Source organism: Salmo trutta, chromosome 3, assembly GCF_901001165.1.
Source record: "Salmo trutta chromosome 3, fSalTru1.1, whole genome shotgun sequence".
NCBI classification, from domain to species: domain Eukaryota; kingdom Metazoa; phylum Chordata; class Actinopteri; order Salmoniformes; family Salmonidae; genus Salmo; species Salmo trutta.
The window spans coordinates 59,624,444-59,647,868 of record NC_042959.1 but is presented as its reverse complement, the minus strand read 5'-3'; the positions used below and the strand labels follow the sequence as shown (position 1 = coordinate 59,647,868).

The 23,425-nt window shown below is 42.3% G+C and overlaps 1 protein-coding gene across 1 annotated transcript; it reads left to right on the top strand.

Annotated features, from left to right (window-relative positions):
• Positions 1 to 1,421: 1,421 nt before the first annotated feature.
• On the top strand, positions 1,422 to 23,139 carry LOC115181711 (sodium- and chloride-dependent transporter XTRP3). Its single transcript, XM_029743542.1, has 12 exons — positions 1,422 to 1,901; positions 8,906 to 9,194; positions 11,923 to 12,063; positions 12,684 to 12,775; positions 13,043 to 13,270; positions 18,431 to 18,541; positions 18,915 to 19,156; positions 19,699 to 19,861; positions 20,538 to 20,742; positions 21,401 to 21,560; positions 22,202 to 22,367; positions 22,609 to 23,139. Exons 2-12 carry the CDS (start codon positions 9,068 to 9,070, stop codon positions 22,774 to 22,776), a joined length of 1,803 nt encoding a protein of 600 aa, XP_029599402.1. The 5' UTR covers positions 1,422 to 1,901; positions 8,906 to 9,067; the 3' UTR covers positions 22,777 to 23,139.
• Positions 23,140 to 23,425: the final 286 nt, after the last annotated feature.

Sequence of the window (23,425 nt, the reverse complement as noted above, 5' to 3'; positions counted from 1 at the left end):
CTGCTGTGAGGAGGCAGAGTCATTAGATCATTTATTTTGGTATTGTCCATATGTAGCTCGTTTTTGGTCACAGGTCCAGGAATAGCTGAAGAATTGCAACATTTGCCTAGAACTAAAGCTGCAGATAGCAATACTGGGTGATTTGAAAAGCCATAGTCAATCAATCAATAATATAATAATTATTTTTGCAAAAATAATTATTTTAAATTTACAATCTGTAGAAGCTATGAGAATAGAAAGGTTCAATACTTTTGTGAAGCATCACAGCACAGCACAGCATCACAGCACACAAAAATATATGGCAAATAGAAATCCAAAATGGATGATGTTGATGGATAGATGGGAGGGGTTGAATGGAGCTGAAGGGTGGGACTAATAACAAGATAACCAATGTAAAACATACAGTGTCTGTAAAATGTATATAGGTTCAGAACTTTTGTGAAATAGCACAGTTACAAATAGAAATCAAACTGGATGGACATCAGAAATAGAGGAAGGACTAAAAACAAAGAAAATATAACTATTGTAAAATAGATTGTGTCTGTAAAATGTGTATAAGATATATAAACTGAAGGTAGAAGCCTAGGTGTTATTGTTTATTAGTTTATTCAAATTGGGGGAAGGGTTGTAGTGTTTGCGGGATTAATAAAGGTATATTCTAAAAAAGGTATGTATGTCTATATAGGTATGTGTATGTATATATGTGTATATGTATACATGCGTGTATGTATATGGATATATATATTTACCCCCAAAATAAATGGGGGATTGGAAATGATGCAGACAATTACATTGATGGAAGCAACATTCTTTCCTCAATATTAAGCTGATCCACCCCTAAACATTTTTTATTTTAATCAAAAAATCCTTTAACAGTGATGACCTTGAAAACACACAAGACTGATAGCTATGTTCAACAAGTATATTATTCTTCCTGCTTTATCTAGCTCTATTTGGGATATTTTACCTTGCCTTGCTGATAGGTAATCCATCTCAGATGACATCTGTTATGTGTTAAAGATGCAGTCCGGGATCGTAAGCACTTACAAATTCTTAACATATTGTCTGAATAATTGGAATTCAAAACATATCATACCATTTTCTTTTTGCAATTGGTTACATATCATATGAAATGGATGATTTTTTTATTGTAATTTGTTTTATTTAACCTTTATTTAACCAATGATGTAGTACACAATTGAGTACAATTTTCGTGACTGTTTATGGCTGGTGAGCACTACTTTAAAAACTACTGGTTGAAATTATAAAAAACCTTTGGAGCATCACTTTAATTTGCACAAACGGCATTTGAAGTTGCATGTGATACTAATCACTTCATCATCAGACGTTTCTGATGATGAACTGCGTGCGCGACTTTTAAAGACGTGTAAATGGATGATTGTAATGACCCGTTGTACTCATTGCTTGAGCCCACATGGATTGCATTATGGAGGAATTTCTCTGAGCTAGCCTACTGGAATATTTTCGCCGCGCCCACTCAAAACAGCGTTTCGCTCACTGATGGAGCGGGAGAAAGAACTAACCAATGGGAAGCAAGCGCCCAGCCCACGTCGAACTCTCGCATCCATCCGTGGAGTGGAAAAATCCATCCCAAACAGGAGGAGGACCACAACCTGCAATTGTCTGTCTGCGAAGTCAGAAACGGAGCATATTTCATACATAAACTAAATGTGTCGAAGGAGAACATTTGATTACATACCACAGTTGATTAAAGTAGATTTTTTTGTTTAATTCATATAATGTTGTGTGCGCAGAACGACTGATTTCTTTGAGCGATAAGAAAAAGGTAGAATTATTAATAAAACCTATAATTTGCTATAATTTGCTTGTTTATCATTCAAGCAGATAGGAAGAGAACACTCCCACCTGCGTATACAAAGGTAATATCAAACAGATTTTTATTGTGATCTATCATTGCATGCAAATTAACTTGAAGAATGCTTCTGTAATATTCAAATATGCCATTGATCAAGAGCATTGTTGATCAATAAAAATTATATTTTACAGAATTGAACCTCGAGGCTAGAATATCTTCCACGTTTATGTGTTACTGGTGTTCTTTGATTTATGGTAGCATGTGCAAGTGCATGTGAGGGACATATTGACAAGTGAGGGGGTACAATAAAAAAACGTAATGTTGGTTACATTGTGGTGGTGGGTGTTTTAAAGTGGCTACTATCAGTTATAGCTGCTTCATTTGGCCATATGAATGCAGGTAGGCTTTTCACTTATTTCTACATTTCTCTCCTTGTTTTATTTATCACGGTTTGTACACAGTATTGATTTTATTTTACCGTCTGTCTCTCTGTCGGTCTGCATTAATTCATTAATCTCACCCTTGTTCCTTCCAACAACCTATTGATAAATCCATTATATCCTGCATGGATAAAGCTAGAGACATAAGCATGGACAGCCATGGATGATGTTGCTGGTTTTACTGGAGAACATTCTCGGTCTCATGCTCAGGCCCTATCATGTTTGTCCTGAGTTGGTGTGAAGAGGGGTGAGAAAGAGCCCCACTATGGAGCCAGGGAGGGGTCCGGGGTCAGGGGCTGGAGCCCCTTCCTCCATTCACATCCTCCAGCTCACAGGGGGTACAACTTTTCACAAATGGAACTGTGGGATAGTGTAGGTCTGCGAAGTGACTCAATAGTTCTGTTAGACTCTGGTTAACATGTTTGTATGATTTGACTAGGGTCTGGAAGGAATAGCTAGATACTTAGGGAAGGATCCTGCTAAAGTTTAGCTGGTAGGATATCCAAGGATCTTACATGATCCTTGGAAATATTACAGCAGGTTTTGTTTCCAAATGTCATGTCCATCAATAAACAAGTATAGGTTTATAATTGACCAAGCCTGTTCTTTTTCTACCAGTTGTTAGAAAATGTTTCTGACTTCTACGGTCACCCTTTGTCTTCCCTAATCAAGAGTAAGACTGTATCTGCTTATTCCTGTAGATGGCAGTGCTGTGTTGCGTTTGGAATGACCACATATAGTCGATACAGTATCACATCTACCATTGGATCAGATCAAATACCCACTAAAATTAAAAAGGGAAAAATAACTCCTTGAAAAAGATGCTGTTATGACTATAGAATTGTATTATTATGGAGATAAAACCTTCACCACAATCAGTCAAACTAGCTGACCGAAACTCTTACTAACTTAAATCCCTGGTATAGAGCTTTGGACCTGATAAGCCTTAGTGGTGGCAGCCTCATTGAAAAGCACTGTGGGTTTTCTGGTTAAGTTGAGCCATAAACTTTATATTTCCATATATAGAGAGAGTTCGGCCAGGTTTTAGAACGGCTGCCATGTTAGCACCCAAATGGAACTTAATTCTTGAAATGTTGATGATGTAACAGTACGAGAACGCATCTGACAATTCCCTATGAAATTACCTGCTGTAAACAAGCAAAACAGAGCAGCGAATTAAACAGACGTTTTTATTGATTAGCATTCAATATGTATCCAAGTCTGTACTGTGTTGTGCTGACAACAAATTGCATATCTGCTTTCACTGGAAATCTTCATAGGTTTTGAAAACTATCAGAAATAAACAGCACAATGCGGAAGTGTCAAATTATCACTTAGCAACAGTTATGGAGGAGAAAGTGGCGCTGTCGGAATGTTCAGATAGAAACCGCATTGGCCCAACTCTACATATATGGCTCTGGTATTTCCATAGTCCAGTCTTTGCCTTGAAACATTGGTGAATGTGTCAGAACCCCATCCCAAACAAATAACGGACACAAACAACTGAACAACAATATCTCTACACACAGAGGGGAGCTGACATGGTTTCCATGGCAAACATCAGTTCTGGGTGTTTTGTCACCGAGGAGTAGTACACCCTCTGGCCAGACTTTCCCACGCGGGGCGAGCCAAGAGTCATGCTGCCCTGATGGTGTTGCTGCCCTGATGGTGTTCCAGACCAATACCATTAGCAGGCAGCAACACATGCGACTCAGGTACTATACTTGATCTTAGCCAAAAGGTAATGCAGTGGCGTGCTGTGGCGTGACGCTCACATAAAAAAGGATCTGTAAGCAATTCTATTTCATTGTAAATAAACAAGTGTCAAATTGTGATTGAGGGAAAACATAAACAATACACTCATTAAGTGTATGCAAATGGCCTCAACTGGTCAACCCATCTTGTGACAAGTGTACAAGATTTAAGAGCAGACTAGGCACATTGCTTGGAGAGACAGAACGGCGGTGTGTCAAAGATCCTTTGAGAGACAAAGATCCATTGAGAGAACTGTTATGTAACGGCGTCTTAACTTTACAGACAGTCTGTACCGCAACAGTCACTAATTGTCCATTGTTGCCAAGGCTATGGGCCAGCGAGGAGTTGCCTCTCGTTCCTGTAGCATTTCTGTACTGAGCAGGCATGGGGTCTCTGTTCCTCGCAGCAGCCACAGCGACGCAATGTCAGGACCTGTTAAAGCATTTACTGTCAGAACCCTAACCCAGATGGACTGTGCCTCACTGTGGTGGATGTTTTGTCCAGATCTTTCCGGTCAGATCTGTCCCAATCCCAGGCAGCCTCCGGCCTCTGGCCTTTCTGCTTTTTATTTGGAAGGATGTGACCAGTTGAAAGCTCACCATGGTGCAGACAGACCAGTTCTGGGTTACAGACAAGAGGATATGATGTTGACCTCCCGCGAGCCGTTCTTGCTAAATTCCACATCTGTCGACAAAGCATGCCCCCTCTCCCCCAACCCCCCTCCTATTGTACAGTTGAAGTCGGAAGTTTACATAAACTAGTTTTAATGACTCCAACCTAAGTGTTTCAACCACTCCACAAATTTCTTGTTAACAAACTCACTGTATAATTCACTGTATCACAATTCCAGTGGGTCAGAAGATTACATACACTAAGTTGACTGTGTGTCTTTAAACAGGTTGGAAAATTCCAGAAAATGATGTCATGGCTTTAGAAGCTTCTGATAGGCTAATTGATCTCATTTGAGTCAATTGGAGGTGTACCTGTGGATGTATTTCAAGGCCTACCTTCAAACTCAATGCCTCTTTGCTTGACATCATGGGAAAATCTAAAGAAAAAGGCCAAGACCTCAGAAAAAAAATTGTAGACCTCCACAAGTCTGGTTCATGCTTGGGAGCAATTTCCAAACGCCTGAAGGTACCACGTTCATCTGTACATGAAATAGTATGCAAGTATAAACACCATAGGACCACACAGCCATCATACCGCTCAGGAAGGAGACACATTCTGTCTCCTAGAGATGAATGTACTTTGGTGTGAAAAGTGCAAATCAATCCTAGAACAACAGCAAAGGACCTTGTGAAGATGCTGGAGGAAATAGGTACAAAAGTATCTATATCCACAGTAAAACGAGTCCTATATCGACATCGCTCAGCAAGGAAGAAGCCAATGCTCCAAAACTGCCATAAAAAAGCCAGACTACGGTTTGCAACTGCACATGGGGACAAAGATCGTACATTTTTTAGAAATATCCTCTAGTCTGATGAAACAAAAATAGAACTGTTTGGCCATAATGACCATCGTTATGTTTGGAGGAAAAACGGGGAGGCTTGCAAGCCGAAGAACACCATCCCAACCCTTAAGCACAGGAGTGGCAGCATCATGCTGAGGGGGTGCTTTGCTGCAGGAGGGACTGGTGCACTTCAAAAAATGGATGGCTTCATGAGGAATGAAAATTATGTGGATATATTGAAGTAACATCTCTAGATATCAGTCAGGAAGTTAAGGCTTGGTCGCAAATGGGTCTTCCAAATGGACAATGACCCCAAGCATACTTCCAAAGTTGTGGCAAAATGGCTTAAGGACAACAAAGTCAAGGTATTGGAGTGGCCATCACAAAGCCCTGAACTCAATTCTCATAGAAAATTTGTGGGCAGAACTGAAAAAGCGTGTGCTAGCAAGGAGGCCTACAAACCTGACTCAATTACACCAGCTCTGTCTGGAGGAATGGGTCAAAATTCACCCAACTTATTGTTCGAAGCTTATGGAAGGCTACCCAAAACGTTTGCCCGAAGTTAAACTATTTAAAGGCAATGCTACCAAACACTAATTGAGTATATGTAAACTTCTGATCCACTGGGAATGTGCTGAAATAAATAATTCTCTCTACTATTAATCTGACATTTCACAATCTTAAAATAAAGTGGTGATCCCAACTGACCTAAGACAGGACATTTTTACTAGGATTAAATGTCAGGAATTGTGAAAAACTGAGTTTAAATGTATTTGGCTAAGGTGTATGTAAACTTCCGACTTCAACTGCAAATATGCAGGCTGGGTTGCTTTTCTGTCCTGCGTTTTCTCTTTCCTTCAGACATTCTCCCTCCTACCTCCACCCCAATGATCACGCCACACCAGTCCCGTAGGCGTCTTCCTTAACTGTCCAACTAGGACCATTATGAAATCCAAAATAAACACAGCTAATGCATCAGAGAGGGGGATGTCATCTGGGACAAATAGCAATGCGTTTGTGTTATGTCAGTGGGGAGCAATGGAAAACAGAATTCAGCTCAATTATACAGCTGCACCCCTTACTGTGAACCCCTCTCCGAACCCCACCCCTCTTCCGACCCCCAACCCACCCGTAACCACTCCTGCTGTTGCCTCATACAGCTCCTCCAACATGGTCCCATGGCCTCCCTCCACGACCCTTGAGTCCCAACTGGACAGCTCCGACCATTAACTCCTGTTGTGTCCCATTTAGGGCTGAGATGTGAGTTCTACACCTGTCGCTGTTTGAGCAGAGCCCAGTCTTCCACCAAAACGACACCCCCAACCTCCCTTCCTTCCCTGACAAACGGTTCCACCAGCCTCAGCCTCATATGGTGTCACGCCCTGGCCATAGAGAGGGTTTTATTCTCTATTTTGGTTAGGCCAGGGTGTGACTAGGGGGGGCATTCTATGTCCTTTTTTCTATGTTTTGTATTTCTTTGTTTTGGCCGGGTATGGTTCTCAATCATTGACAGCTGTATATCGTTGTCTCTGATTGGGAGCCATACTTAGGCAGCCTGTTTTCCTTTGGGTTTTGTGGGTGGTTACTTTCTGTTAAGTTGATGTTCCTGACAGAACTGTTTGGCTGTCATTCGTTTTTCTTGTTTTGTTTAAAGTGTTCTATTAAAAATGTATGATGAGCACTCAACACGCTGCGCCTTGGTCTACTCCCTTCGACAGCCGTTATAGAACCACCCGGGGAGGGGAGGGTCCGGGTGGGCCTTCCTTACGGCGGCGGCTCTGGTGCGGGATGTGGACCCCGCTCCACCTTCGGCTTGGCCCACTTAGGTGGCGCCTCTGGAGTGGGGACCATCGCCGCTGAACCCGGACTGGGGACCCTCGTAGCGGGCCCCAGACAGGCGGGCGACTCTGGCAGCTCCGGACTGGCGGGCGACTCTGGCAGCTCTGGACTGGCGGGCGACTCTGGCAGCTCCGGACTGGCGGGCGACTCTGGCAGCTCCGGACTGGCGGGCCTACTGGCTTAAATAGCCCAACAAAAAAAAACAGAAAGGGAAAAAGGGATCGGTAATGAAGTCCACCGACAGGTGAGACCACGGCCGTTGGGGAACAGGGAGGGGTTGTAACTTCCCTCTAGGAAGGTGCCTAGGAGCCTTACACTGGTGGCCCACCTTGGCTAAGGACGTGAGGTTCTATGTCTCTTCCTGTTCGGTGTGCGCCCAGACTGACTGTATGTGTCATGACTGACTGTATGTGTGATTTGGAGCCCAAAGAACTTGACACTCTCGTCCCGCTCCACTGCAGCCCCGTCGATGTGGATGGAAGAGTGCTCGACTCCCTCCCAAAATGTTTTTCCTGTAGTCCACGATCAGCTCCTTGGTCTTACTGACGTTGAGGGAGAGGTTGTTGTCCCGGCGCCACACTGCCAGGTCACTGACCTCCTCCATGTAGGCTGTCTCATCGTCGTCGGTGATCAAGCATACCACCATCGTGTCATCAGTAAACTTGCAAACTTGATGATGGTGATGGTGTTGGAGTAGAGCAACACCATTGCGATTGAGGAGTAACTCTCTAGGCTAATGTCAGAGTGTACTGTACTTGTCCCTCTTGTGAAAGGACTGTACGTTATTAAGCTCTCGGCCATAGCTCTTTAGAGGGGGTTTCAGGGAAATCTGTAGATAGACACAAGGTCAGCGAGAACATACCCCTGGAGGACTTCCTCTCTCACTCTCTCTGATTGTCTCCTTTTCCTTTCATCTTTCATCCTTTTATTTGTACTGTATCGTCACTGTGTGTGATACTGTATATTCACTCATTTGTACGTGTACAATTTTTGCTCTCTCATGATTATTTTTTCCTCTGCATTGATTTTTAATTTAAATGCAATAAAACTGTAATGGATATGTTCCTTTTTAGATTGAAGAATGTGCCTTACTGATTGACTTCTTACAGAAAACAGCCATTTGAATCACTGACACCTTAACATTGTGGTTGTGCTGTTTTTGCACATCGGACTCCAGTACTATATTTGAAGTTGTATGAACAGTAAAAAGGAAAATAAATACATTATTTCCAGCACTGAATCTTGCACTGTGAAGTCCATTGTACAAAAGCAAACACATGCTATCTGAAGCTTACCCTAAGGAATATAACATTCATTGGTGATGGTCCACTGTCTCTATGACAGGCTTATAAGCTCAGGTTTTTAAGAAGAGCTGTGAAAATCAAACATTCACCTGGGTTACATAAACTCCAATAAACTCTCTAGCCTATGCCTACAGTACTTAACACGTTAGTCCCTCCCTCTCAAATTGGGGGACCTCAGTAGAATGGGCAAGCGTTCTATAAACTCCATGCTATTTCTTCAACCATTGCAAATATGACTCATACAGCCTCCTGTTGAAACACTTTCCCTGTTTCCCAGACGCTGTCATTGGATTTGTTCTACTATCCAGACAGGAGTGCCATCCCTACTCCCGGTATTTCAGACAGGCTTACTGACTGTCAAGGTTGTCCACCGGCACCGCACTGCTACCGACTCAACCAGACCTGAAAATTGGCTTGATTGTGTGCTCAGGACGCAACGATGGGGAAGGACGCCGCAAGAGCAGAGTGGGACAATCCCATGCAATTTGTCCTGGCTTGTGTATCATACGCGGTTGGACTGGGAAATGTGTGGCGTTTTCCATACTTGTGTCAAATGCATGGCGGGGGTAAGCAATATTTATTTATTGTTTAGGTGCAGCGCATAGCCTAATTTATGGTTTAATCCATAATATATTATACATTTAGGCAAACAGTTATTTTTGATTAAATATAGAACTGCAATATTGGACACTGTGTAAAATGAATGAATACAATTAGTGTTTACTGATTAAAAGTGGTAATGTAGGCTATATGAATAGCCAGTCAGTGCCCAATTTATTCACCTTTATCCATGTGCAATGGCGCACTAATGTTGTGCGGTTGTGAATGGGTTAGTTATTATTTTACCCTGGGTGAAACGTTATCAGTTTATTATCCATTTACATGGAATCGGAACGATTACTATATTGGTTAGAGTCAGTCACATTGTTAAACATTTCTAGTGAGTGAAGGTGTTACTGTGCAGCCTTTTGTTTTCTTCCTCTAAAAGTTAATGGTGCAGGAAATGTGGAATGGTTTAAAAAAATTCTCACTTAGTTGTTAGTTCAATTCGTATTTTTCATTTTCTCCCCATAAGTCACTGAGAACCGTTAGTCCACTCAAAAACAGAGGGTATGGATGTACCAAAGCGCATACATAAAGGAGCTTTCAAAAGCGCAAGCATAAAATAGCTTTCCACTCCAAGTTTGGATTCCTACAGATCCCATTTTTAACCCTTAACAGGCCCCGTTGTTTATCACAGAATAACAATGGATCAATATTTGCTTTTACATTTAGCTTTTAATGGTCTCAACTGATTGCAAAGTTTTACAACAGGTGTTATGATGTGTTCTTCCATTCATAGATTCCTAGAAAATGTTCACATACAGGAGACTCCTTGATGCCTCTGTTGCTTTAAGGCCAATATGTCCATTCCATAAATACAGGTGTGGTATGCAAGTAGAATTATTCTGTATTTATTATTGTAGAGTTATTGCCTTAATGTAACTGTAACTCTTATAAGCATAGTGTCCCACTTCTTGAAAGCGAAAGCTCTAACCTTTAGCTCATTGAGGATGTTGCCTGTGAGCCATGGCTTTTGGTTGGGATATGTACCTACGGTCACTGTGGGGACGACGTTGTTGATGCACTTATTAATGAAGCCGGTGACTGATGTGGTAAACTCCTCATTGTTATCGGATGAATCCCGGAACATATTCCAGTCTGTGCTAGCGAAGCAGTCCTGTAGCATAGCATCTGGTTCATCTGACCACTACTGTATTGAGTGAATCACTGGTACTTCCTGTTTGAGTATTGGTACTTCTTGTTATTAGATGTTATACCCTTGATCAAAGAATAATGAAGGAAGCACTGCACTGCACCCTTTCTTTCCATTAATATATAGGGAGAAGAAATATGCAACAGAATACAAGGACCGAGACCACATTAATTATGTAAATGAAATAGAACTATTAAGAATGAGAACACATTTTCAAGGGTTCAATTCTCGGGCGGACTCTTTTCTCTGTATATATCAATGATGTTGCTCTTGCTGCTGGTGATTCTCTGATCCACCTCTACGCAGACGACACCATTCTGTATACTTATGGCCCCTCTTTGGACACTGTGTTAACTAACCTCCAAACGAGCTTCAATGCCTTACAACTCTCCTTCCGTGGCCTCCAACTGCTCTTAAACGCTAGTAAAACCAAATGCATGCTATTCAATCGATCACTGCCCGCACGACTAGCATCACTACTCTGGACGGTTCCGACTTAGAATATGTGGACAACTACAAATACCTAGGTGTCTGGCTAGACTGTAAACTCTCCTTCCAGACTCATATTAAACATCTCCAATCCAAAATTAAATCTAGAATTGGCTTCCTATTTCGCAATAAAGCCTCCTTCACTCACGACGCCAAACATACCCTCGTAAAACGGACTATCCTACTGATCCTCGACTTGCTCTAGTCGGCTGGCCCTCGCTACATATTTGTTGCCAGACTCACTGGCTCCAGGTCATCTATAAGTCTTTGCTAGGTAAAGCTCCGCCTTATCTCAGCTTATTGGTCACCATAACAACACCCACCCGTAGCACGCGCTCCAGCAGGTATATCTCACTGGTCATCCACAAAGCCAACACCTCTTTGGCCGCCTTTCCTTCCAGTTCTCTGCTACAAATAACTGGCACGAATTGCAAAAATCTCTGAAGCTGGAGACTTATATTTCCCTCACTAACTTTAAACATCAGCTATCTGAGCAGCTAACCGATCGCTGCAGCTGTACATAGCCCATCTGTAAATAGCCTACCCAATCTATCTACTTCATCCACATATTGTTTTTATTTACTTTTCTGCTCTTTTGCACACCAGTATTTCTACTTGCCCATCATCATCTGCTCATCTATCACTCCAGTGTTAATTTGCTAAATTGTAATTACTCCGCTACTATGGCCTATTTATTGCCTTACCTCCTCACACCATTTGTACACACTGTATTTGGATTTTTTTAATTTATTGTGTTATTGACTGTACGCTTGTTTATTCCATGTGTAACTCTGTGTTGTTGTTTGTGTCGCACTACTTTGCTTCATCTTGGCCAGGTCGCAGTAGTAAATGAGAACTTGTTCTCAACTAGCCTAGCTGGTTAAATAAAGGTGAAATAAAAAAATGTCAATAAAAAAAAATTCTGGGTGTCATGTGAATCTGAAGCTCAGTGCATCACCCTATAGATCATGCGTGTGTTTTTGTCTCTGATACTGAAGGTGTTTTGAATGGTAAAATATACTGTATGTGTGTCCTTTTTCTGTCCTCAGGTGGGTTCCTGATCCCATATATGCTCATGCTGGTCCTGTTGGGAGTACCCCTGTTCTACATGGAGTTAGCCATTGGCCAGAAGATGCGTCTGGGCAGCATTGGAGCATGGAGAGCTATTAGCCCCTATCTGGGGGGAGTGGGTGAGTGCTGAATATATATAGTTCCAGTCAAAAGTTTGGACACACCTACTCATTCAAGGTTTTTTTTTTAAACTATTTTCTACATTGTAGAATAATAGTGAAGATATCCAAAATGTGTTTAAAACTGTTTTGGTTACTACGTGATTCCATATGTGTTATTTCCTAGTATTGATGTCTTCACTATTATTCTACAAAGTAGAAAATAGTGTGTCCAAACTTTTGACTGGCAGTGTATATATAATTTATTTATTTATTATTAATACTTTTTTGGACAGAGGGCACTGCACATAGAGTGCAACACATGTGTGGGTGCACATTGCCATTAAATAAAGTACATAAACGTGCCTATAATTTATCACATTACACATATTTAAATATATGGTTTTGAACATTTAGGCCAGTACTTTTGTGTCAAATGTACAGTGTTGGGGAAGCTACTCTAAAAATATAGTTTATAGTTTAAGCTACCAATTACTTCACACTGGAAGAAAAATATAGTTTACTTAACTAAAGTTACTTTGAAAAAGTAGTTCACTGCATACAAACTACTTTGTGAAAAATGATCAGATATTATCTGCTTATAGTTTAAATGGATCTGTTCCTCTCTCTTCTGGTTCCAGGTCTGGCCAGTGTTGTGACCTCCATGTACCTATGCCTCTATTACAACGTCATCAATGCATGGAGTTTCTGGTACCTCTTTCATTCATTCCAGGTTAGTTCCAGTCTCACAATGTCAAAATTCTAATTATTTGACCTGCATTCAGATGTATGATGCGATCATAAAATGTGGACAATCTTCAATAACTTGTTACAATCTTATTACAAGGTGTATCAACAGGCTCACTCAGCTTTGAGGACACACTACTGGTCCTGTGCGGACTGTTTTGTTTGGAATCTTAGAAGACGCAGTTCATTGCTCTAGTGCTGTAATGTCCTGTGCCTGACCTGACCTGTGCTGTTTCCTCCCGCTCTGCTCCAGTCGGTCCTGCCATGGGCAAAGTGCCCGGTTAACAGCAACAAGACCGGCCCTGTGGAGGAGTGTGAGCGGGCCACGCCCACCCAGTACTTCTTCTACAGAGAGACCCTGGACATCTCCGGGTCCATCGAGGAGAACGGAGGAATTCACATGGGACAGGCGCTCTGCCTCCTGCTGGCCTGGATTATTGTCTACCTGTTCATCGTCAAGGGGGTCAAGTCCACCGGGAAGGTGAGAGGTCAGAGGTCAGCTCAGGAACGATGGACAGGGTCAAGACAGTTATAGCACCCGCATGTCATGCTAGCTGCAGATCTAGTGGACGTAGGTCACTATCGTCTCCTTTGTCATAAAGGCAACTGCCAAAAGAAAGGAAACACCAACATAAAGTGTCTTAATAGGTTATTGGGCCACCATGAGCCAGAACAGCTTCAATGCACCTTGGCATAGATTCTATAAGTGTCTGGAACTCTATCGGAGGTATGCAGCACCATTCTTCCATGAGAAATTCTATTTGGTGTTTTGTTGATGGTGGTTGCAGGCGCCGCTCCAGAATCTCCCATAAGTGTTCAATTGGGTTGAGATCTGGTGAATGAGATGGACATGGCATATGGTTTACATCGTTTCATGCTCATCAAACTATTCAGTGACGCCTCATCCCATCATGCCCTGTGGATGGGGGCATTGTCGTCCTATGGGGGCATAGCCATGGTGGCAAAAATAATGACCTGCCTAGTATTTTTATATATGACCCTAAGCATGATGGGATGTTAATTGCTTAATTAACTCAGGAACCACACCTGTGTGAAAGCACCTGTTTTCAGTATACTCTGTATCCCTCATTTAGTCAAGTGTTTCCTTTATTTTGGCAGTTACCTGTATTTTTACTGAGCAGAGGAAAACAGTCAGCTGAGAGGTGACCTCGATAACAAAGGAAAGGGTCAAGAAAGTTATTCGTAATGGCGAGACAAGGTACAAACAGTTCAATATTCTATATGGTCAGATTGTTTTATTTGCCATGCCTTGATGGACAACTATCAAAGTTTGTGGCTGCAGAGTTTGCCAACTCTGAATGATGGGGCAGGGAAAGGGGAAGCAGATCCAATGGGTCTTTACTGAACTGAGGAAAACATCAGCTGAGAGAGTGAGGGGGCAACATAGGAAAGTTTTGAAAACCTTGGCCTACTTCATTACAAAACTATTTAGAGTGGGAGTCTCTGAGGAGACAAGCCAGGGTGAAAGTAAAGGGTACTGTGTCAACACAGACAGAGAACTGTTTTCTGGTCTGCTGTTCACAGTGGACTCATGGCAGAGCTGGTGTTATGGGCGGGCCCTAGGGGGCCTGGCCCGCCCTGCCGTACCTCCTTGCCAGTCCAAATAAAATATTGAAATATGAATAATTTATTTGACCGGAGACACGCACGGACACAAAGATGCATCAATCTCAGATCTCAATCTCAGACAACCATGTCTCCGTATGTGTAGACCATGTATCTGATGCTCTCTGGACAAAAGGAGTATGGCATGTCTTACCTTTTCTGTCCAGACAGCATCAGATACATCTGCTCCATTTTTTACATTTACATTTTTACATTTTAGTTATTTAGCAGACGTTCTTATCCAGAGGGCTCACTCACGCCAAAATTGATCCTGAATAAGCCCAATGTGTTTCTATGGGCATAATATGCAGACATAAGCTTGTCGCCTACATTCCCGCCTTTGGGACCACGACTCGCATTGTTAGTGCAGAGATGAGAATCTCGTCATTATATACAAATCTCTGGTTTCAGCCACTTGCGAATTAGAAAGGAAACAGTGCACTGTTCGATGCTGGCTTCCCCTAAAGTAAATTGATGTTTTGCCAAAATAATATAATTACTCCTGTCTAAATAAAAAATAAAAAAATACTTTAACAGAGAGCTTGACTTAGCCACAGAGGATCATTAGCTTCTTCATTTTTTAAACTAGCTGTGGATTGTTTCAAATCACAAGTGCTGTAGGCCTATGCCTATTTGGGAAGCCAGCAATTTGGGCAGCGCGCATGACAATTGTCACGCCCTGACCTGAGAGAGCCGTTTTTCTCTGTTTGGTTAGGTCAGGGTGTGACATGGGGTGGGCATTCTATGTTTTCTATTTCTTTGTGTTTAGCCGAGTATGGTTCCTAATCAGAGGCAGCTGTCTATCGTTGTCTCTGATTGGGAATCATACTTAGGCAGCCCTTTTTCCCTCCTTCAGTTGTGGATCGTGTTTTTGTACAGCTCAGTAAAGCCTGCAGAACGTGACGGTCGTTTTCCTTTGTTTGTTGTTTTGATTTAGTGTTCTGAGTTATAATAAATATTAATCATGAGCACTCACCACGCTGCACCTTGGTCTCCTCTCTACGACAATCGTCACAGCAATAGGCCTAGCTGATTATTGAGTTGCAGATGCCAGTGAAAAGCATCTAAAATGCGTGAAGATACAGTGGGGGAAAAAAATATTTGATCCTCTGCCGATTTTGTACGTATGGCCACTGATAAAGAAAGGATCAGCCTATAATTTTAATGGTAGGTTAATTTGAACAGTGCGAGACAGAATAACAACAAAAATATTCAGAAAAACGCATGTCAAAAATGTTATAAATTGATTTGCATTTTAATGACGGAAATAAGTATTTGACCCCCTCTCAATCAGAAAGATTTCTGGCTCCCAGGTGTCTTTTATACAGGTAACGAGCTGAGATTAGGAGCACACTCTTAAAGGGAGTGCTCCTAACCGCAGCTTATTACCTATAAAAAAGACACCTGTCCACAGAAGCAATCAATCAATCCCATTCCAAACTCTCCACCATGGCCAAGACCAAAGAGCTCTCCAAGGATGTCAGGGACAAGATTGTAGACCTACACAAGGCTGGAATGGGCTACAAGACCATCGCCAAGCAGCTTGGTGAGAAGGTGACAACATTTGGTGCGATTATTCGCAAATGGAAAAAACACAAAAGAACTGTCAATATCCCTCGGCCTGGGGCTCCATGCAAGATCTCACTTCGTGGGGTTGCAATGATCATGAGAATGGGGAGGAATCAGCCCAGAACTACACGGGGGGATCTTGTCAATGATCTCAAGGCAGCTGGGACCATAGTCACCAAGAAAACAATTGGTTACACACTACGCCATGAAGGACTGCAATCCTGCAGCGCCCGCAAGGTCCCCCTGCTCAAGAATACATATACAAGCCGTCTGAAGTTTGCCAATGAACATCTGAATGATTCAGAGGACAACTGGTGAAAGTGTTGTGGTCAGATGAGACCAAAATGGAGCTCTTTGGCATCAACTCAACTCGCTGTGTTTGGAGGAGGAATGCTGCCTATGACCCCAAGAACACCATCTCCACCGTCAAACATGGAGGTGGAAACATTATGCTTTGGGGGTGTTTTTCTGCTAAGGGGACAGGACAACTTCACCGCATCAAAGGGAGAACATCCTTCCCTCAGCCAGGGCATTGAAAATGGGTCGTGGATGGGTATTCCAGCATGACAATGACCCAAAACACACGGCCAAGGCAACAAAGGAGTGGCTCAAGAAGAAGCACATTAAGGTCCTGGAGTGGCCTAGCCAGTCTCCAGACCTTAATCCCATAGAAAATCTGTGGAGGGAGCTGAAGGTTCGAGTTGCCAAACGTCAGCCTCTAAACTTTAATGACTTGGAGAAGATCTGCAAAGAGGAGTGGGACAAAATCCCTCCTGAGATGTGTGCAAACCTGGTGGCCAACTACAAGAAACGTCTGACCTCTGTGATTGCCAACAAGGGTTTTGCCACCAAGTACTAAGTCATGTTTTGCAGAGGGGTCAAATACTTATTTCCCCCATTAAAATGCAAATCATTTTATAACATTTCTGACATGTGTTTTTCTGGATTTTGTTGTTATTATTCTGTCTCTCACTGTTCAAATAAACCTACCATTAAAATTATAGACTGATAATTTCTTTGTAAGTGGGCAAACTAACAAAATCAGCAGGGGATCAAATACTTTTTTCCCCCACTGTAATGTGTCTTGAATATCATTTAAAATGTTGAGACAAGAATAAGGGGACAGGTGTGTGGCGAAAATATGGGCATCTGCGTCTCTCTCCAGAATGCATGCACTCAGCTCTCAAGAATGTGCTACAATGTCTTCCAACAATTCTTGCACATTCATTGTTTTATTGTGTGAATTGTTTTCCCTTTGATTGCTTATTTTGATAAATTCCCCATTACATACAATATGTAACCAGTAGGCCTAATAAAGGTACCGTTAATCCCCGTAATTTGGTTACATACATTTCTGTTAATGCATGTATTACAGTCATTTACCATTCTCATTCTTGGAGTGGAAACGTTGTTTCCAGAGTTCACAACCTGCTACACTTGTGAGAAACAGGTTTTGGTTTATTTAGGAGTTTTTTCAATGTATTTCATTTGGAGTGCTCCATGTGAGCAATGAGCATGTGTATGGTTTCTCTGTCATAACGTAGAGGGAGCGCACAAGTCTGAGCACGCAAAAAAAATGCATGAAATTAAATTAAATGTATGCATTAACTACTGTAAGTCACTCTGGATAAGAGCGTCTGCTAAATGACTAAAATGTCAAATGTATACAATGTTGCACTTCACTAGCGATAGCTCAAGTCAAGACAGATAGAAAGGGAGGCAGACAGGAAGAGTAGAGAGATTAATGCGATTGAAAAACCAGAGTTTTCATCAGGATATTTTCTACTGTTTTCATTTGTTTTCGGCCTATTTTACTTAGTTGACGATGGAAGTTATAGGCATATATTGCTGCATTGGCCTATAAGCTATCTCTAAGTTCCATGTTCTAATTTCTTTAGCTGCCAATGGATCACAATGTATCAAGGTGTCCATGTGGCAAAGGCTGGTACTCTTGCATTAATTGAAATGTTTATTAACCACGTGATAGTAATTTTGAGAAACGAAAACCTTATCATTTAAATGAAGCTGTTCCACGAAAAATAACTGGCACGCAGATAGGTAGAAACGATAGGATAAATTGTAAGCCTCCCCAAACTTGAAACTCACGAGCTGCCTATGATCTTTATTATAACACACCAGAGGTCCCGTGAAAACTGATTCGTTCATGCTTCATAAACAACAGATGTAGATTAACAGTGAAATGGTTTCATACGGCCCTTCCCAACAATACAGAGAGAAATAATAGAAAAGTAATAACATCGTTATCAATTGATGGAAAGATATACACAAAGAAGTTCACTTTCACCTACAACTTCACAGTAAATTCAGTGAGCAATATTATAAAACCATGGGAAAAGTGGGTCAAATCTGTGTTGGCAAACAGGCAATCAGTGCAGCATAGTTGAACTTTGACCCCGAATCCCCCTGCTGTTTCTTCCCTCTCTAGGTGGTGTACTTCACAGCCACTTTCCCCTACCTGGTCCTCATCATCTACCTCATCCGTGGGGTCACCCTTCATGGAGCCATCAACGGTGTGAAGTACATGTTCACGCCCAAGGTATGAATGATTATATGAATGAAAGAATGTTATTGGTCAAATCTTATAGGTCACATACACATGGTTAGCAGATGTTATTGCGAGTGTAGCGAAATGCTTGTGCTTCTAGTACCGACAGTGCAGCAATATCTAACAAGTAATCTGAAATTCCACAACAACTACCTAATACACACAAATGTAAGTAAAGGGAGGGAATAAGAATATGTACATATAAATATATGGATGAGCAAAGAGAGAGCGTCATAGACGAGATGCAATAGATCTACGTTTTCACAGCCACGGTATGGTAGCTCACGTACATTGTTCTGTTCTGTTCAATCCTGCTCTACACGTGTGTGTGCCATTACTAATGTGTGTGTGTTTGCTGTCTCAGATGGAACAGCTGGCTAAGCCCACTACGTGGATCAACGCGGCCACTCAGATCTTCTTCTCTCTGGGCCTGGGCTTTGGATCCCTCATCGCCTTTGCCAGCTACAACCAGTACAACAACAACTTTGAGAAGCAGGCCATCGTTGTGTCCATGGTCAACAGTAGCACCTCCATCTTCGCCAGTATCGTCACCTTCTCCATCTATGGCTTTAAGGCCACCTTCAACTACGAGAGCTGCCTGGAGAGGTGAGGCCCTGGGTGGGGTCACGGTCTGGTTGGTTGTCTCAATGACTTTGGCATTGAACTTTCAACTCAGAGAAGTAGGTAACACCAGTCAGCAGCACTCATCCAGTACAAACGTAAACAATTCTAGGTCAAACATATACAATTAATTTAACGTCTGTAGACTGTAGCAGTTTCTGCAGACATACAGATGGAAGAGATGACAGGTGCTTGGACTGGGGAAAGCATTGGAATCTAGATCAGCAATGATAGGAATTATATAGGGGGCTAGATATACTGTATGATTCAGATCAGAAATGTCCTTTCCAGTGGCGTAGCATGCAGCCCCACTAGGCGGGGAGGACCCAACCAAAAAATGTCATAAGCCATGGCAAAATGTTTAGAATTACAGGAAATTAGCTATAAAACGGCTAAATCTTCTCTCAACCTCATGGCAAAATGCATAGAATTGGCCCCCCACCCCACTTTAAAAAAACTGTTTTCAGAGAAACTACGCTACACCACTTGTCTTTTTCATGACACTGACATTTCTCTTCTTCTCCCAGGGTGCGACTGCTGCTCCTGAACACCTTTGATCTAGCAGAGGACACCATCAGTCTGGAGAATGTCAACCACTGGATCGCTGAGCTGAACAGGACACACCCAGAACAGTTTGCCAGTCTGGGAAGTAGGCTGGAGACCTGTGACCTAGAGGCTGAACTAGACACGGTAGGTCCTAATAACACACAACTCAAATGAACTAGTAAACTCAAAAGGAAAACTTGTGCAAAATACTGATAAGACAACTTCATTTACTACTTCTCTTAATGCTCGATTCAATCTGAATCGCAGAAGTTCTGCGATAGAGCGAGATTGCCTTTAAATATCAATGTTCCCGCGTTCACGGTGACTGCATTCAGGGTAAATGCTGCATAAATCAGCTCAATCCGATCTTACCTTAAAATGTTTGCACTATAGCACAGAACTTCTGCAATATGGATGGAATCAAGCCCTTAATCTAACAAAATACCTCTGGTTTCCTGACAATATGTTATCATGTAGCAACAAAATAAATTAATTTCACTGTGAGGCAATAAAAACTTTACTCACCATTCTATAAATCTTTAATCTTTTAGTCATAGTTCAATGTCACCTATACAACTTTATTTGACTCTGTGGTGGTGGTAGTAAGATGTGGCAAATATCATTGGTTGTTGCAGTTACAATTAATGTTAATATTTAATTTAACGCTCTCCTGGATTTTCCATTTTGTCTTTAATAAACCATCCCACTTAAGTTTCCAATGGAGGAAAGCAAAACATGAAATACTGACTTTAGCCACTTTTGCACTATGCAGGACTGAATATCCACTAAGCTCTCTCTCTCTCTCTCCCCCTCCTCCCAGGCTGTTGAGGGTACAGGCCTGGCCTTCATAGTGTACAGTGAGGCCATTAAGAACATGCCCGTGTCTCAGCTGTGGTCTGTGCTCTACTTCATCATGCTGCTGCTGCTGGGCATGGGCAGTATGCTGGGCAACGTCATCGCCGTCATCACCCCCCTCAGTGACTTGAAGATCATCAGTCACTACATGAGCACCAAAACACTCAATGGTGAGAGAGAAGGGGTGATGAGGGTAAGGGTGGAAGGGGGGTTAGGGTTGAGCTAAGGTGTGGTCGTGAAGCTAGGTGTAGGGTTGTGGTTGAGGGTAAGAATTGAGCTAAGGTGTGAACATGAAGCTAGGGTTAGGGTTGACCCTTGACCTTTAGGTTGGTGTGTCTGTTCTGCCTGCTGCTTGAGTTAGGTGTGTGTGTGTGTGTCTACATATCACAGTCGTAGTAAATAAATGTTTTCTTAATAAAGAAGTTATCAGCAAAGTCAGTGCTAGTAGGAAAAGACAAGTGAAGTTTTTTTTGAATGTGTTATTTATTATCTTATTTAAGATATTATTTGATGAGATAGGTTTTCAGACATTTTCAGAAGATGGGCAGGGATTCTGCTGTCCTAACATCGAGGGAAGCTCCAATGGCAACCATTGGATTGCCAGGACAGAGATAAGCTTGGACTAGGCTGAGTGGGCCAATCCTCTAGGTTTGGTGTGTGTGTGTGTGTGACTAACAGGTGTGTTGTCATATCCTGTACGTCTGGTGTGTGTGACTAACAGGTGTGTTGTCATATCCTGTAGGTCTGGTGTGTGTGACTAACAGGTGTGTTGTCATATCCTGTAGGTCTGGTGTGTGTGACTAACAGGTGTGTTGTCATATCCTGTAGGTCTGGTGTGTCTATTCTGCCTGCTGCTTGGCCTGGGCTTCACCACCCGCTCTGGGAACTACTGGTTCACCATGTTCAACGACTATGGAGCCACCTTCTCTCTGCTCTTCATCGTGCTTATCGAAGTTATCACCGTCTGCTACATATATGGCATCAAAAGGTGTGTGTGTGTGCACAATATTGACAATGAAGAATGACTAATTTCAGAAGCTGTCTAAGCATCATCACCTTTGCTGTGTGAAATCAGAAAAACTAGCACATCTCGTCATATAGTACCTTATCTCAAAGAAACAATAGTTGAGCTGACATTATTTGAAACAGTTTCTACTTGAGAATGTGTAGCCCTACTGCAGTTGTGTTAGCAGCCAGTAGAGTTAAATCTTTAAAGTACCTCATAAAAGCTGTATTGTGTCCAGTAATGCCAAACAACACTTAGCATAATAATCATCCACAAATACCTCACATTCCTTTCACTCTTCTCTCAGGCTTTTAACTTGGCTGTACTGTAGTTTAAGTTGGGCTTGTACTGTTTATTAAAAGCAAAATGGCTTATGAAGCATATAAGCAATTTCTGATGAATGTTGAATGAATGTTTAAACTAAAATACCAAGGTTGTCTTTTGCCCATACAAAATATATGAAAGTATTTTAGGGAAGGGAAAGGGGATACCTAGTGAGTTGCACAACTGAATGCATGTATCTTCTGCATTCAACCCAACCCCTCTGAATCAGAGCGGTGCGGGGGGCTGCCTTAATGGACATAGTCATCATGTCAATGCTCCTGCAACCTTTCCCTCTCCAGGTTTGAGAAGGATGTAGAAGACATGTTAGGTCATCGTCTTAACTGGTACTGGAAGATCATGTTGGCAGGAGTCAGTCCCATGCTCCTCATTACACTGTTCATCTTCTACATCGTCAACTATATCCAGGGAGGAACGCCCACATACCAGGCCTGGAACAAAGAACTGGTAAGGCCTCTATCTCCAATATCTTATCAATACCCCTGTCATTACACTAACAAGCACTCGGCCCAAAAAAACTGGTAAGATAAGATAGTACTTTATTAATCCCCAAAGGGGGATTTGATTGTACCAGTCATACATGAATGAAAGAAAAGTACTGGAACAGAATATGCTGCTTCGGGTTTTATTCATGCACCCAGATACAATGTTGATCTCTGCCTGTCCTATTGTCTTCCCTCTCTTCCAGGGGAAGTCTGTGGTGACGGAGTATCCTCCCTACGCCCAAGCCTTCATCGGCCTCCTCCTAGCTTCCTCTGTCTGCTGTATCCCTTTGACAGCTCTCTACACCTACTGGAAGAAGAGGAACCTGGCCAGTGGGAAGAGAGAGCGCACTGTCAGCACTGTGTCAGCGTAAAGACCGACGTATTGGTTGACAGACGGAGTGACACAAGGCAGAGCTGCTACATTACAGCTCTGAGACTGACTGGACCCGCTAGTTATAGGATCGACTGATCGACAGCCTACCGTATGTATCATGGCTGTCTTAACAGAACCTCACTCTCCTGGTGCAGTGGTTCATGCCACACCACAAACCAAAGGCCCTGTTTCTCCCCCCGGCGCAGGCTGGCTCTGCCGCTGTGCTGCTGGTGGACAGACTGCCAGATCTGTACCTAGCATTAGGCCTAGTCGTCCTTTGGCAACTAACACTTACTGGGTGATAATAACTTTTGTTTTTTGTAGTTGTGGTTCTGAGCAGGGCTTAGAACTACATCCAAAATATTTCAGAAGTGAAGAACGAACAAATACAGTGAGGGAAAAGTATTTGATCCCCTGCTGATTTTGTACGTTTGCCTACTGACAAAGAAATGATCAGTCTATAATTTTAATGGTAGGTTTATTTGAACAGTGAGAGACAGAATAACAACAACAAAATCCAGAAAAACGCATGTCAAAAATGTTATAAAATGATTTACATTTTAATGAGGGAAATAAGTATTTGACCCCTCTGCAAAACATGACTTAGTACTTGGTGGCAAAACCCTTGTTGGCAATCACAGAGGTCA

Excerpts from the sequence above, each read along its gene's own strand:
- LOC115181711 (XM_029743542.1), top strand. The coding sequence starts at position 9,068 with ATGGGGAAGGACGCCGCAAGAGCAGAGTGGGACAATCCCATGCAATTT. Across the intron at positions 19,157-19,698 it reads TACGAGAGCTGCCTGGAGAG|GGTGCGACTGCTGCTCCTGA; the intron begins GTGAGGCCCTGG and ends TTCTTCTCCCAG. Across the intron at positions 22,368-22,608 it reads AGGCCTGGAACAAAGAACTG|GGGAAGTCTGTGGTGACGGA; the intron begins GTAAGGCCTCTA and ends CCTCTCTTCCAG.